A 15,373-nucleotide genomic window follows, 5' to 3' on the forward strand; every position below is an offset into this window, starting at 1 on the left:
TTTTGGTATTAAGTTCCTGAGGAAACTTGAAGTGTTGCTTCTCTGTTTTCTGGTTTGAGAACTATAATTTTGTTATTAAGTTCCTGAGGAAACTTGAAGTCTTGCTTCTCTGTTTTTTGGTTTGAGAACTGTATTTTGGCATTAAGTTCCTGAGAAAACTTGAAGTGTTGCTTCTCTATTTTTTGGTACTAGGCATGTGAAGGCAACCACAAAATATTTTTGTATGTTTTAACTACTCATCAAATGAAATATTCCATTACTAATTATTGAAATTTCAGATCTTGTATTGAATGCTTTTCTGCTTTGCTCATAAACTACTTTTACATTACAAAATAACACAACTCCACCATTAAAGAAGGTGACAATTTGGGCAACAGTAAACAACACTTTCCTTCATTAATTCAAACAGTTTCATTAATTCAAACAGTTTCAAAGATACTACAAACCTAAACCATTGTAACATCACAGAATACTCTCAAACTCTACCCACACAACACAGGAAACCTCATAACATTCCTTACCAAATCATCTATAACCTAAGTGCATTCCATTCGGGTGCTTTAAGTTGTAATGATTCTGCAGGAATAAGAACAAAAATCCCACCCACCCAGCAATACATAAAGCAGCCACAACCCAAAGCTTCGTCTCCAACTCCTTCAATCTTGCCTTCAACTTCGTTATCTTCCTCCTATTTCTTGCAAATTCAACCTCTTGGTGAACACCACCAGGTTCCGGATCTGCCCATCTGAAGAAATCACACCCATCCTAAACCTAATAGGAGCCATAGAAACATATGAAGAAATCCCAAATTCTCAGACCCACAATAGCAAAATAGGAAGAACACTTTACCTTATAGTATACACAACCCCAGAATCTTCATCCAGGGTTATCCTTCGTCGATGAAGTTCGCAAAATCGGCCTCTCACCATGGCCACAAAGCAACTCCTTTGCATCTGAACGAAAACGTGAGGCTCTTGAGTTCTGGGAAGCCATGGACGCCACTGTCTCGTGAACCCTAGCCATCCACCTTCAGCAGCATCTCCCGTCGTTACTCCTCCCTCCCCTGCACTTCACATTCATTCACTTTCTTGATTTAATCCTTCTATTATTATTTATTTATATTAATTAACGTTTCTCATATCCGTTAAAACGGTCATATCTAAACCTAACAACCACATGGGTAAAATCGTCCGAGGGACAATTTTAAAACAAACCGGAACCTCAGGGACCTTTTTGAAGCGAAAAAAAGTCGAGGGACGAAATAAATTTTTGGCCCCTACGTTAGGGACCAAAATCATACTTAACCCTAAAAGTTATGTAAGTTGAAAGATACTAAGCTTGCTGATTTCTAGAACAGGTTTTGACTCTTTTCTACCTAACTTCCAAGCTATGTAACTTTTTCATTAAAAATGGTATTAACCTGAAACCAATTGGAAAAAAAAGTCTGAGTAAGTTAAGTTGAACCACATTAATTTTTAAGGCCATTAGATTTAATTTGGATTTTATATGAAATTTTGAATATTACGCGCTGCTGCTGTTTTCTAGTTTTTAAATATTGCAGAGCAGTCACGGTTTTCCTTCTATTTTCAAGGCTAGAGTGATAAGAAAATTATGGGTTTTAGTTTATTAGAAAGCTTAATTTGAGACGGTTACTGGACATAAAGTTTGTGCAATTCTAAATTCATTTGCTATTTTGAAAATAGAATTGAAATTAGATTGCCGAAGTTGTTTTTTTGGTAATAACCTTGCATATGGGATTTAATACTAAATTTCTATATTATTATTATCAAATATTTTTGAAAATATATTGTGGCAATTGCTGATAAAAGGCTGGTGAAATGTTGAGAAAGAGGGAACCCATAAGGGTGGCTAAGTCCTATTTTTAGAGGAGAGTATGTCCAAATTTTTATAAAAGTATAAGGATTTAATTAAAATGAATATTTAAGGCTTGTTTAATGGTGACAACTTTACTGATTTTTTTCCATGTAGGTAGGTTCTTTCAACCAAGGCACCCTAGCTTCTCAAGCAAAGAACATAGTCTCTGCTCCCATCCTTTTCATTCTTCCTTTTTCTTAATTCGTAATTAAAGAAGATACTAATATACTTGAGTTTTTTCTAACTTAGCCTTTGTTCATTGGGTTCAAATCAAAACTTTTATAGCATGAAGTATATACTGTCTTTAAATTTTTCAGTTAGTATATATGCATGCAAAGAGTAGTTATGTATTTATTTGTTCTTTTTCTTGTAGCACAATTCCTGCTCCAACTATAAAAATTAATCTTGAAGACTTGAAGTAAAATGGTATTCAAGTGGATAAGGGGATTGACTAGTAACCAAGGTAAATTCCATCAACCTAACTAATTGAATTGGTTATTGCGTTCACAGGGGACAAGCAAAGAAAGAATTCAAGGTTGAAGTGGAAGCTGTAGGCCATGTTTGACATAAAAATTTCGTACGGTTGCTTGGATATTGCATAAAAGGAGTACACAGATAAAACCTTTTCTGAACAAGTTGCTTGAAAATTATTACAAGTTTTTGTTCCCAATTAATACTTCAACTCCATGATTTATATGATCCAGACAAGATTGGTACATAACTTTTTGTTTATCTTTTTAATGCTTAGTATTCATTCAGATTTTCTAATCTGCTAAAAATATTTATACAGATAAAGATCATATTTAAAATTCTTTCTAGTTCTTTATGTGGAGCAGTTGCCATTGAAGCCAAAAGAGTCCACTCAAGTTGAGTTATCACACCAACTTTGTTGAAGAAAAATGAAAAAATTGCCACCCTTAGGCTATAGTTATGATATTTTGAAAAATAATGATATAAGTAAAAGTAGTTATGACTTAGACTAGTATTATGTTATTTTACAATGATGATATAATGTGATTATGGATCTTGCAACAATTTTTATAAGTCAAATTTAATGGTAAATGTTCAATTAGTTTTTTTAGTAATTTGATTCAGATAGTTTAGGTTATTTATTGACACTAAATTAAAAAAAAAGTTGACACTAATTTCATTCATGAGAAACCTATTGTAAATAAAGAATTATATATTACAGAAAACCGTTGTCAAAAGTCATAAAAGGTAATGGTGTTAAAATCGTTGTCAAAGACAACTATAAAATGGCAATGGTATTAAAACCGTTGCCAAAAAATGACACTAATGGCAATGCTTTAAAACCGTTGGTTTTGTGAATAATAAAACTACAACAGTTTTTGCCTATCTTGTTACGGTTTTAAACCGTTACGTCATGAAAGAAAATGGTTTTAAACTGTTATCTATCCAACAACGGTTCTGAACCGTTCTTTAAAAATTATTGTCAAAACCGTTGTCTATGTCCGTAACTATGGCAAATGTTTTTTTTGTTGCCATTTCCTTAGGTAAAAAACCGTTGCCAAAGCGTTGCCTAAGGTTTTAAGAACGGTTTTTCGATCTGTAGCAATGGTTTTTTACTGTTGCGAAAATCCTTATTTGTTGTAGTGATAGAAAGGTAAAATTGTGTGTCCTATGCATTGGGTCTCCGTGTTTCAGCTTTAAGGTGGAACACTAAATACATATATTTTATGTGTATCTGTATACTATTATGTCTATCTAAATCCGTATCTCAGCAAACAAACGGTAGACGTATACCATCGTATCTAATAATTAGTGTCTATGTCTCAACAAACAAATACAACCTTATTACCTATTGTGTTTAATGTTGTATTACAATAAAATAATTACAAACACAACTTACTTAAATTTAATCATGACTCGTTAAATAATTAATGCATATGAATAAGATTTATTTACTCAATAATATTATTTAATTAAATTTAATCATGTTGGATATTTTTATGTTAATTATTTAAATATAATCTTTGTAAAAATGTATAGGAGAATATATTATTTAAATAACTAAATATAAAAAAATCATGATTTTTTTATGTTAATTATTTAAATATAATCTTTGCAAAAATGTATAGGAGAATATATTATTTAAATAATTAAATATAAAAAAAATCATGATTCATTACCTAATTCAATGCATAAGACAATATATTATTTAATTAAAAATAACAAATAAAAAATGTAATTATTTCATAATAAACTAACATGATAAATAAAAATTATTTCATACATAGCTAATTTCTTTTACTCTTCTAACAAATTTCACTCAAATAAATACTAAATATCTAATTTAAAATATACTAACTAATTAAATATTAAAATAATAGACAAATACAACTTATCTCAATAAATTCAGTGTTCCAATCACATGTCATTCTAGTTTGTTAATGTTCTCTGATCAGACGTAACCTTCTAATCTAGTCATTTATGTTTTTCAACTTATTCAAAACCAAAGAAATGAAAAATGAAGCCAAAGATCTCGACTACAAACATTTATATAGCGTTCCTGCATATCTCGAGTATTGTATCTAATTTTTTCTCCATGCACGTATCTCGGATACTCAATACTTGATCACTGCATCTTGCTTATATCTCGGGAGTACTTGAATTATAGTTTGTTTTGCTTTTTCATATCTAGAATACAGTGTATTCAAAATATGTGTTTAAGGTGATTTGGAGTACTACGAGATGTAGCTAATTATAAATATGCGTTAATACTCTTTCAAATTACACAATTTTATAAATATTATATTTAAATAATTTAAATAAAAAAAATCTTATGTATGTTATATTAATGAACAATATACAGTATATATTACTACACACATACAGGTCCAAAATTAAAGTAACAGATTAATAAACTATTTTCAAAATATACTATAAAAATGGATGCACAATGTTACTCTCTCTTCATAAGGGAAAAAAATCAATCACTAATAATCATATATATTATAACATTAATATCATTCCAAGAACACTTGAAATAGCAGCAGCCATGGTTGCTAGACTCAAATCCTTTGCCATGTCTCTTATTTTGGCCGCGGTTGGAAATTCTCGCAGGATACGAGTTGAATTTTTTTAAACAAAATAATTTTGCTCTTTACTAGTTGTATAAAAATAAAAAATATAGGTAAACAATTTAAATCAGTCAATTTTTTAAACAATTCTAATTATTAATTATTAATTTAATTTTTTTAAAAATAAAATCTAATTAATCAACATTTATTATTATTTTAAATTACAAAAATTACTAATAAAATTCCTAATTCCATATCGATTCCCTCTCATCGTGATTCCTTTTTTTGATGGTTGTCTTCGCAACTGCGTATATTACCGTTCTACCATTACACCCATAAATATTTTAAGGGTCACACTCTGTTAAATATATAAATTCATACAGATTTACAGATATTCTTCTTAAATTCACCTTGAGGTGACACGTGCATAGTTGTCTTCTTTAAAGTAGTATGGCTAAGTGGACCTTTTGTTTGGATTCAATATTCATGAACTTTTAAATGGTAAAAAATTGAAATTAATTGTCCAAAGGCAGAAAAATGTTATTTGTTTTGGAGTAGAAAATAATAAAAATTTTCTTAGCCATTAAAATTATGCAATAAAAAATACTTTAAATATGAATTTTTATATTTGTTTCAAAGTAAATAAAATTACAAATATGTGTAAATTTTTATCATAATTGTTACATATAATAACAACATAATAATTTTAGTATTATACCTAAATTAGTTTAAATTTAATTATTCTAAATTTAAAAAAATTAAAATAACTTATAATATTTTTATTTTTATTTATTGATAATTTATTATTTATTAATTTTTAAAAATTTTTAATCTCAAATTTATAACTTAAAAAAAATTAATTTCTTAAAAATATAAAAAAAATCTAAATCCTAAATCCTTAAAAAATTAATTGAAACTTTAAAAAACCATAAAAATGTTATTATTTGAAAAAATAAAAGTTCATATATTGATCCAAAAAAAATTAAAAATTATTGCAAGTAGTGTTGAAAGTACAGGAGCTGCTTAATGATATAACTGCTATAACTCGTTTTTAATACTATAATTCGATAGTATACGTTATAGATCAGTTTTATAATATGGCCGTTATAACTCATCCTTAATACTATAATTCGGCAGTATGCGTTATAGATCAGTTATGTGATATGGTCGTTATAACTCGTCCTTAATGCTATAACTCGGCAGTATACGTTATAGATTAGTTATCAATAATGGGCACCAAAAAAAATATTGTAACGCCCTAATATGCTATTACTCTCCATTAATACAAATTACAGAGAGTATAACTGTCAATGCTTCATTCCAAAATATAAAACGGAGGTAAAACGTTTGTTTGACACATTACATTCTGCAAAGCTTATTACTCACTTACTGACTTGAGTGTCGGAGTGCCTTTTGCAAGTATCCACCCCTTGTTCTCTCATTGCCAACGTATACCTCATCCTGATGGAAGGCTTACAAGTATTTACTGGGGAACGAGCTATACACCAGTCAACCTCTACAAGAACAATTGGCGCCCATCTGTGGGGACTCAAAATATAAACCTCTTGAAATATTTCTTCTTTAAAGCAATATTATAGCTAAAAGACAGGGCCATGCTTGTACTCTTTTTCCTACTCACAAGATTTTTTTTCAAAAAGGATTTTGTTTGGAGAGGTTTTAATGATGCAAGCTTACCTGCACCTTCGTAAACAAAGGTCGTATAATAAATCATTATGGCCCAAAAAAGGCTGATCTATATTTGTTATCTCTATTTTTGATCTACATCTATTATCTCTGTTTTTTTATCTATATCTATTATCTTTATTTTTCGATCTATATCTATATTTTTTTTATCTCTATTTTTCGATCTATATCTATTATCTCTGTTTTTTATCTATATCTGTTATTTCTATTTTCTGGTCTATATCTCTATTTTTTATCTATATCTGATATTTATGTTTTTTGATCTATATATGTTATTTCTATTTTCTGATCTGTATCTCTATTTTCTGATATATATCTCTATTTTTTGATATATATCTGTTATCTCTATTTTTTGATCTATATCTATTATCTCTATTTTTCGATCTATATCTATTATCTCTATTTTTTGATATATATTTATTATCTCTGTTTTCTAATCTATATCTATTATCTTCGTTTTTGTTATTAATAAAAATATCCTCAAATAATTTAAAAATACAACAAAAATATCAAACATTAAATATGTATTCTCAAAAATATTTTAAAAATTAAAATTTAATGCAGTATTTTGCAAGCATGATTAGCAAAATGAGATATTTTTATCCTTAAAATTTAGTATTTTTTGTTAAGTATAATTTTTTTGTGATTTTTTTTATCAACAACCAATAATACTTTTAAAAAATAAAAAATATAGAGATCAAATTTTTATCTATTTTTTGTGTGTAGTTTTTAAATAGTTATCTAAATATTCTTATAAATTTTTTGTTGGAAAAATTATGATGAAGAAGAAGATAACAAAACTTATATTTATTATGGTTTTAAGGCACGATTATATTATTTTCTTAGAGATATATTTATCTTCATACTTAGTTGTTATAGAATTGATGACAATACTTTTCTAAAATATAACAAAACTTATGAATTTTTTATTTAACAATTATAAAAAATTTTCAACTCTTAAATAAATATTTAGTAACAAAAAAATTAAATAAATTTTCAAACAAATAATTATACTAAATAATAAATAATTTGTAATATATGAAAATAAAATTTGTAACTAAAATTGTCTCAATTTAATATTAATAAAATTTGTCATATGATGAGCTTGATATTTACCTACATATCATAAAAGTATAAACTCAAAACATAAGCTAAATAGTATATAAAGATCTATTATTTCACCTTTTTTCAACTACCTTCATATTCTTTTCCAAGATTTTTTATAATTTGCATGGCCCAAAGTTAATTATGAATATTTTTTTTCTGGCACTTAGTGTAAAAAAATTATAAATACTCTAAAAAGATACATGCAAATATAAATATGAAATTTAATTTATTTAAGTAAAAATATCAAAAATTCATTTTCTAACATTTGTCATTATTATTTTTAATAATAAAACTTTTATGGTTAATAGAATTGTTTTAATAAAAGTAGTTTTGTTTAATTTGATTAATTTCAAAGTTGGCAAACTTATTATAAATAATATCAAATAAATATGGATAAAATGTCTAAATCACCTTCGATTTTTTAACACATTTTTAAAAAAGTTTTGTCCTCAAAATATTTTAAAATAGATAAAAAGTACTTAACGTTAAACATATATTTTTAAAAAATACTTTAAAAATTAAAAAATTAAAATTTTTTATTTATATATATTTAAAAACATATGTATTAATATAAATAAAAAAATATTTATAATTTAAATAATTCCTTAAGCATAAAATTAAAATAAGAGTAGAAGACAAATAGGTCCTTAACCTTTTAAAACGGGGACATTTTCATCCCTCAAGATTGGAAAATACATTTCGATCCTCCACGTTTTAAAACGGCCGACAATTATACCCTTCCATCCGTTTTGGGCCAAAAACGGCAATGGAGCCAGCTGACATGGAGGGGCAGTGAATGACGTGGCCGTTACACTTGATGAGGTGGATTGGAATGATTTTTTAGTGGACAAATTAGTCCCTTAATTGCAAAATGACGCCGTTTTCACCATCCCCCAAATTTGAAGCTTCTCAATGTCCATAACACCCAAGAGTGACTCCACATATTACCGAAAATCCTATCAGAACACAAACATCCTTCTCCCTCCAAAAAAAGAACAACTTCCAGTTGAAAGGGGTGGTGTGGTCAGTGGACGTGGTTGTTGTTGAAGGTCACGGCAAGGTTTGCGTGGAGAGGAAGCTGCCATCATCTACAGAGGTAAGGGTGATAATGAATAGTATGTATGTTGTTTAACTGAGAGTGCATGGGGTTGGGATATGAGGTGACTGCATGCTTTTTTTTTGGGTAAAAGAATGAGGAAAGCTATGTGAAGTTAAATGATTTCGAAATTCTGATTAGGTAGGGTTTAGGGTCTGATTTATGTACTTGTGCACAATGCAGATGGATGATATGTTTGTGGTACTTGTTTTTCACCACGGAGGCCGTTTTGGTAGAAAACCCAGTGGAACTCTTGAGTATATAGGTGGAAAAGTTGATAAATTTCCAAAGATGGACTTAGACTTCGTGAATTTTGGGGATTTGGTGACATTGTTCAAGGGTTTGGGGGTATGCTTCATATAGGACTGTGTATTGGTTTGACCCAACTAGCAGTGATCTTGAGGCTGGACTTAGGGCTGGAAGTGAGTCGAGCTGAGCCGAGCCAGACAAAGCTCAAGCTCGGCTCACAAAAATTGAGCTCGGCTCACAGCTCGGCTCATTAACAATCGAGCCTATTTATTAAGCTCAAGCTCAGCTCACAGAAAGCTCACGAGCTGGCTCGAGCTCACGAGCTGGCTCAAATAACAGGAACATAATCTATAGTTCTATATAAAAAATTATAATTTTAATATAACAAAATAAAAAACAATGCATCCATATATTTAACAAACTAAAAACATTACATCTTATACCTATCAACTATCAAGTTTTGAATATTTATTTAACACCTTAAATTGGTAATGCAATCTCCACAGAGCTATCTTCAACCTTAGACTTGTTTCTTAGGCCATAAAAAACTCGAAGCCAATCTCCTCCACAAATTAAAGCTTCAACTGTAGTCGGACTTAGTGAGGATCGAAATGTATCAATTACCCTTCCACCAACACTAAAAGTTGACTCTGATACCACAGTTGAGATTGGAATAGCAAGAACATCAGCTGCCATTCTAGATAATATCCTATATTTTTCATGATTTACCTTCCACCATTCTAAAGCACTGAAACTAGTTACATCATGTTCTCTTTGAAAATATTTTGGTTCATCCAAGTAAGTCTCTAATTCAGATTTTAAAGCTGGAACTGCTTCTTCATCCTTTACAAAATTTATCATTATTGACCACCCAGTTTGTGAGGAGTTTGAATTTTGCATTGTAGAGTTGATACTACTTTCACCACTTGCACTCGATGAAGTTGATCCTTCTTGCTCATTGGATAGAATGACATACTCTTGATACATTTCTATCAAGATTTGATGCACCAATGTCATATTTCTTGTAGCTTCTTGCCCATATATTTGCTGAAAGCACATTTTAAGACCTGTTAATTTGCATTTGGGATCCAAAACAGTAGCAACAGCCATGAGAAGGTTACATTCACTCCAATATTTATCAAACTTCAGTTTCATTTTGGCAGCCATTTTCTTCATGAAAAAAGGTCCACTACTAACAGCTTCATCCAAAATTAATTTAATGCGAAATACCTCAACAAGATAAAGGTTGGCAGTAGGATATTCACTTCCAGATATGATATTGGTTGCACAATTGATCACTTGTAGAACTTCAGCTATTTTTTCAACTTTTTCCCATTCTTCGTGGTCAGGAAGATATCTATAATTTGGCTCACGATCTTGGAATCGAGGGAAGACTTCCTTAAAGTGCAATGCTGTAGATATCATTTGATAAGTTGAATTCCATCGTGTAGGACAATCAAGAATCAATTTTCTCCCAGGAAGTTGCAATTGTTGAACAATATCGGAGAATGTACGCAACCTTGCCTCAGACTGATTGATAAACTTCACACTCTCACGTATATTTTCAATTGTTCCTGCTATTTCTCTCAATCCATCTTGAACGAGTAAGTTTAAGATGTGTGCACAACATCGCACATGAAGCAACTTTCCTCCACAAAGCAATTTTCTATGCCTTGAAATCATGTCCTTCAATGTCCTTAAGCATGAGTCATTATAGGATGCATTATCTACAGATATAGAATAAATCTTTGATTCGATACCCCATTCAATAAGACATTTGAAAATGGCATCTGCAATATCAACACCACGTCGAGGTGGAGGAACATGAACAAAACTAAGAACTCGTTTTTGCAGTACCCAATTTGTATCAACGTAATGACCTGTGATAACCATATACTCAATTTTCTGGTTCTGTGATTTCCACAAATCAGTAGTTAAACTGATTTTACTCACATCTTTTAAACTTGCCTTTAACTTCTTCTTTTCAACTTCATATAATTTGAGACAATCACTTTTCAGCGTTTTTCTACCAATCTTCTCATAAGCTGTATTATTGCACTTTATCATCAATAAAAAACCAAATTCTTCAACAATGCTGAATGAATGCTCATGCATCATTAACCAATGTGATGTTGCTTCTCTTTGTCTTGCATGATCATACTTTCCACCAGGAGTTACTAACATAGGACCAATGACATTTGGATGCTCTGCTGAATTGCTTTGAGGGAAGTTCAATTTTTTTTGTTTTGCCAACATCATTTTTCTGTAGCCAGGACAATTGTTCTTCAAATGCCTATTCAATTGACTTGTAGCTTTTGAGTCAGTTACTGCATATTTTCTTTTGCAATGAACACATTGATTCTTCATAACCCTATTAGACAATTTCACTTCTTTAAAATATTGCCAGACAAAGGAGGTTTTCTTCCTTTTATTATTGTGAATAACACCTTCATCTTCATTGTCTTCTGCCTCTTCATCTTCTCCACTTTAATTTTCTCCTTCATTGTTGTCTAATGCTTCTGCTTCAAGTTCTACTTGTATTTCTGGTGATGATATTCCATCAATAGAACGAAGTAGTTCTTCATTTTGTATATTATTTGTGTTTTCATTTGAAGCAGACACTAACAATTGATTTTCAGGTTCAGAAATTTTCATAATACTGTCAATAAAAAAATAAATGTGTTGAACAATCAATAAAAAAGAACTCTAAAGATTAAAAAAATCAACAAAAAGATAAAAACAAAAATTGAAAGAACATAAAAAATATAACTTACTTGATAATTGATTCCCAGAAAAAGAAAGATCAAACTTTAAAGTAGATCGACAAACAAACTAATTTGCTATTTGAGAGAATGAAATAAATCACCGATTCACTACAAGTCAAGAGGTTTTCTTTTGGGAAAAACTCTTCATATTAAAAATTTATTAAAAACTCTTTTGGGTTTCTAATTTATTAAAAATTTAAATGAGTAGACCACACAATTAATTATATATTCTGTTCCCTAAAAATGCAAACTAGGAACTTGATAAAAATTTATTTTGGAAACTCACAATTTTCTTTGTATTGACAAACGAATAAATCAAAATATATATGTAAAATTATATATTATTATTTTAATGTATATATATAATATTAAAATATAAATTAAATATATATATATATATATATATGTAATCGAGCTAGTTCACAAGCTAATGAGCTGAGCTTATCCAAGCTCAAGCTCGACTCATTTACTTTATGAGCTCAATTCCAAGCTCAAGCTCGGCTCACCAGCTCACGAGCTCAGCTTATCGAGCTATTAACGAGTCGAGCTCGAGCTGGCTCATGAGCTGGCTTGACTCACTTCTAGCCCTAGCTGGACTGCACATTCTGAGAGGAGATGCAGGTATTAATGAACTTTGAGAGAACAAGATAAAGAATTCAACCACGGATGAATTCTACATATACTTCGACCATCCCGTTGATGAGCCACAGATAGTGGAAGAAGGGGCTGCAGCAGAAGCAGGGGTGGAAGAGTTTGATGATCCTATTGATGTGGACAGCATCATGAGAAAGCTCCAATCATCACCATCCAAAGAAGCCGATGGGCAAGAAAGTGAGGAGGATGAAATGTATAAACCTTCTGCGACTGACTCGGAGACTGTTTCAGATGAGGACTGTTCCAGTGTTGATGAGAAAGATGAAAGGATGAGGAAAAAAAGAAGCCTGAAAGGAAAGGACAAGGTTCTGCCAAAGAAACATAGCAGTGTGAAAGAAGAGACAAGGGCAGAGTCAAGTGGAGTTAAAAACAGAGGTGGAGTAAGGAGTGCAAGTGGTAGTGCTGCCAAAGGTGATGGGCCTACTGTGAGGACCAGAGGAACTGCCAAGCCCAAAGAAACTGGGCCAAGAGAAAAGCCCAAAAAGACTAGGCCTGCTGCGAAGCCCAAAAGGAATGGGCTTAATGCAAATCAACAAAGACGTAGGCCTGCTGCACATGCTGAAGAAGCTGTGCCTACTGTGCAACCCAGGGATATGCCTCCAATTGGACTCTATGTGAGTGAGGAGGTTTCAGATGATGATGATCCGATTTATGAGTATACATCAGAGGAACTTCACACACCAGTGCCTTCAGAGGATAAGGGAGAGAAGCATGAGTTTCCAATTTTTAATGAAAAGTATGGGTTTGGAGAGGGTAGGTTCGAGATTGGAACCAAATTTACAACAATTGATGGGTTCAAAGAAGTGGTAAAAGATATGTTCATTTCTGAAGGGAGGAAACTGATGCGGATAAAAAATGATAAAGAAAGGGTGAGGGTTGGCTGCAGGGGTGAAGACTGTCCATGGCTAGCACATCTATCCTACAACGAAACATAGTTATGTTATCAGGTAGACATACAAGGCAGAACATACATGTGCTAGAGACCTGGGCAGTAATGCTGCTGATCAACACTAGGTCAGCAAGAAAGTGGAGAAGAGGATGGCAAGTCAACCTCATATGACAACAAATGAGGCAATTGACTTTCTTAGAGCAGAGTTCAATCTAGTGTTGCATCCGAAGATGGTTTACAAGGCAGTGAAAGAGGCCAAAGAGAGGATTATGGGAAATGAAAAGAAACAGTATGGGAAGCTTAGGGACTATGGCATGGAGATCATTAAGAGTAATCCGGGCTCCACTGCAAGAGTAGATGTGATACCAATCCCTCAATCCATACTTGTGTTTGACAAAATATATATCTGCTTTGAGGGTTGTAAGCAAGGCTTTAAGGCTGGGTGTAGGCCTTTCATACATCTAGATGGAGCATTTTTGAAAACATACCACGGAGGCCAACTACTATCAGCAGTGGCACATGATGCGAATAACCAATTCTACGTAGTGGCATATGGAGTTGCAAGATCAGAGACAAAGGAATCATGGAAATGGTTCCTCACCTTGCTTCAGGAAGATCTGGGTGATGCACATCAATTTGGTTGGAACTTTATGTCCGACCAACAAAAGGTTAGACTTCTAAATTACTGCATATTAGTTTAGCATGTTAAGTTACTGCATATTAGTGTAGGATATTAATATAATGCATGTATGTGTTAGAAATTATATTTCTGCATATTAGTATAGCATATTAAACCACTGCATGTATGTGTTTGAAATAAAATTTAGTGCATATATGTGTTTGCAATGGATATTACTGCACAGTAGTGAATGAAATTTTGAATACTGCATATATGTGTCTGCAATTGAAGTTATTGCATATTACTGAATACAATTTAAACTGCTGCATATATGTGTATGCAATATTATGTGTTGGTAGGGTCTGCTACCAGCCTTAAAGGAGGTAATGCCGAGAGCACATCATCGGAACTGTGTCATGCACATGTGGAAAAACTTCATAAATAAGTTCAAAGATATGCACATTAGAGACATAGTATGGGACTGTGCTATGTGCACCACTGAACCAGAGTTCAAACAGACCATGGAGAAGCTGAAGGGGGTGAATAAGGCGGCATGGGAGTATCTGATGAGGTTTGAATCAGTCACTTGGGTTAAGGCTTTCTTCAGTCATGGCCCCAAGGTGGATAACCTAACTAACAACATGTGCGAGGTATTTAATGCAAAAGTGGTTAAGTAAAGAATGAAGCCAGTTTTGACTATGTGTGAGGAAATTAGGTGCTACCTAATGCGAAGAATGACCAAGCATATTAGGCTGTTAGAGCACCATAGTGGAAAGCTTGCACCCGTTCAGGAAAAAAGGTTGCAGAGGCGGATAAAACCCAGCAGCAGGTGGATTGCCGAGTGGGTGGGAGATAACGAACGAAAAAGATTTCAAGTTAGCAGAAAGCATACCAAAGTAGATGTGGATTTGATCAAACACACTTGTTCATGCAATGTTTGGCAACTGACCGGTATATCTTTAATTTTGAATGATTTTATTTAAGGCTGATCTAATATAATTTAGGTAATATGTTTTGAATGATTTTAAGGCTGATCTAATATAGTGGTAGGTAATATGTTCTAAATGATTTTCTTTAGGGCTGATCTAATATAATGCTAGGTAATATGTTTTGAATGATTTTAAGGCTGATCTAATATAAGGGTAGAAAATAAGTTCTGAATGATTTTAGGTCTGATCTAATATAATGCTAGGTAATATGGTATGTGATTTTGATTCAGGTATGCCATGCATTCACGGTATTGCTGCAATTAGAAAGAAGCATGACCAGGTAGATGATTATCAATGTTCTGAAAACCGGTTCGAATCGGCCGGTCGAACCAGTCGAACCGGAAACCGATGTAAAAAGCGAATCGGTTATATACTGAAACCGAAA

General features: G+C 31.8%; 1 protein-coding gene across 1 annotated transcript; it reads right to left on the bottom strand.

Annotated features, from left to right (window-relative positions):
* Positions 1–9,552: 9,552 nt before the first annotated feature.
* Positions 9,553–11,439, bottom strand: LOC130957494 (zinc finger BED domain-containing protein RICESLEEPER 2-like). Its single transcript, XM_057884349.1, has one exon. The coding sequence runs from the start codon at positions 11,437–11,439 to the stop codon at positions 9,553–9,555; it is 1,887 nt and encodes a 628-aa protein (XP_057740332.1).
* Between the last annotated feature and the right edge of the window lie 3,934 nt (positions 11,440–15,373).

Source organism: Arachis stenosperma, chromosome 10 (genome assembly GCF_014773155.1).
Source record: "Arachis stenosperma cultivar V10309 chromosome 10, arast.V10309.gnm1.PFL2, whole genome shotgun sequence".
Lineage (NCBI taxonomy): Eukaryota > Viridiplantae > Streptophyta > Magnoliopsida > Fabales > Fabaceae > Arachis > Arachis stenosperma.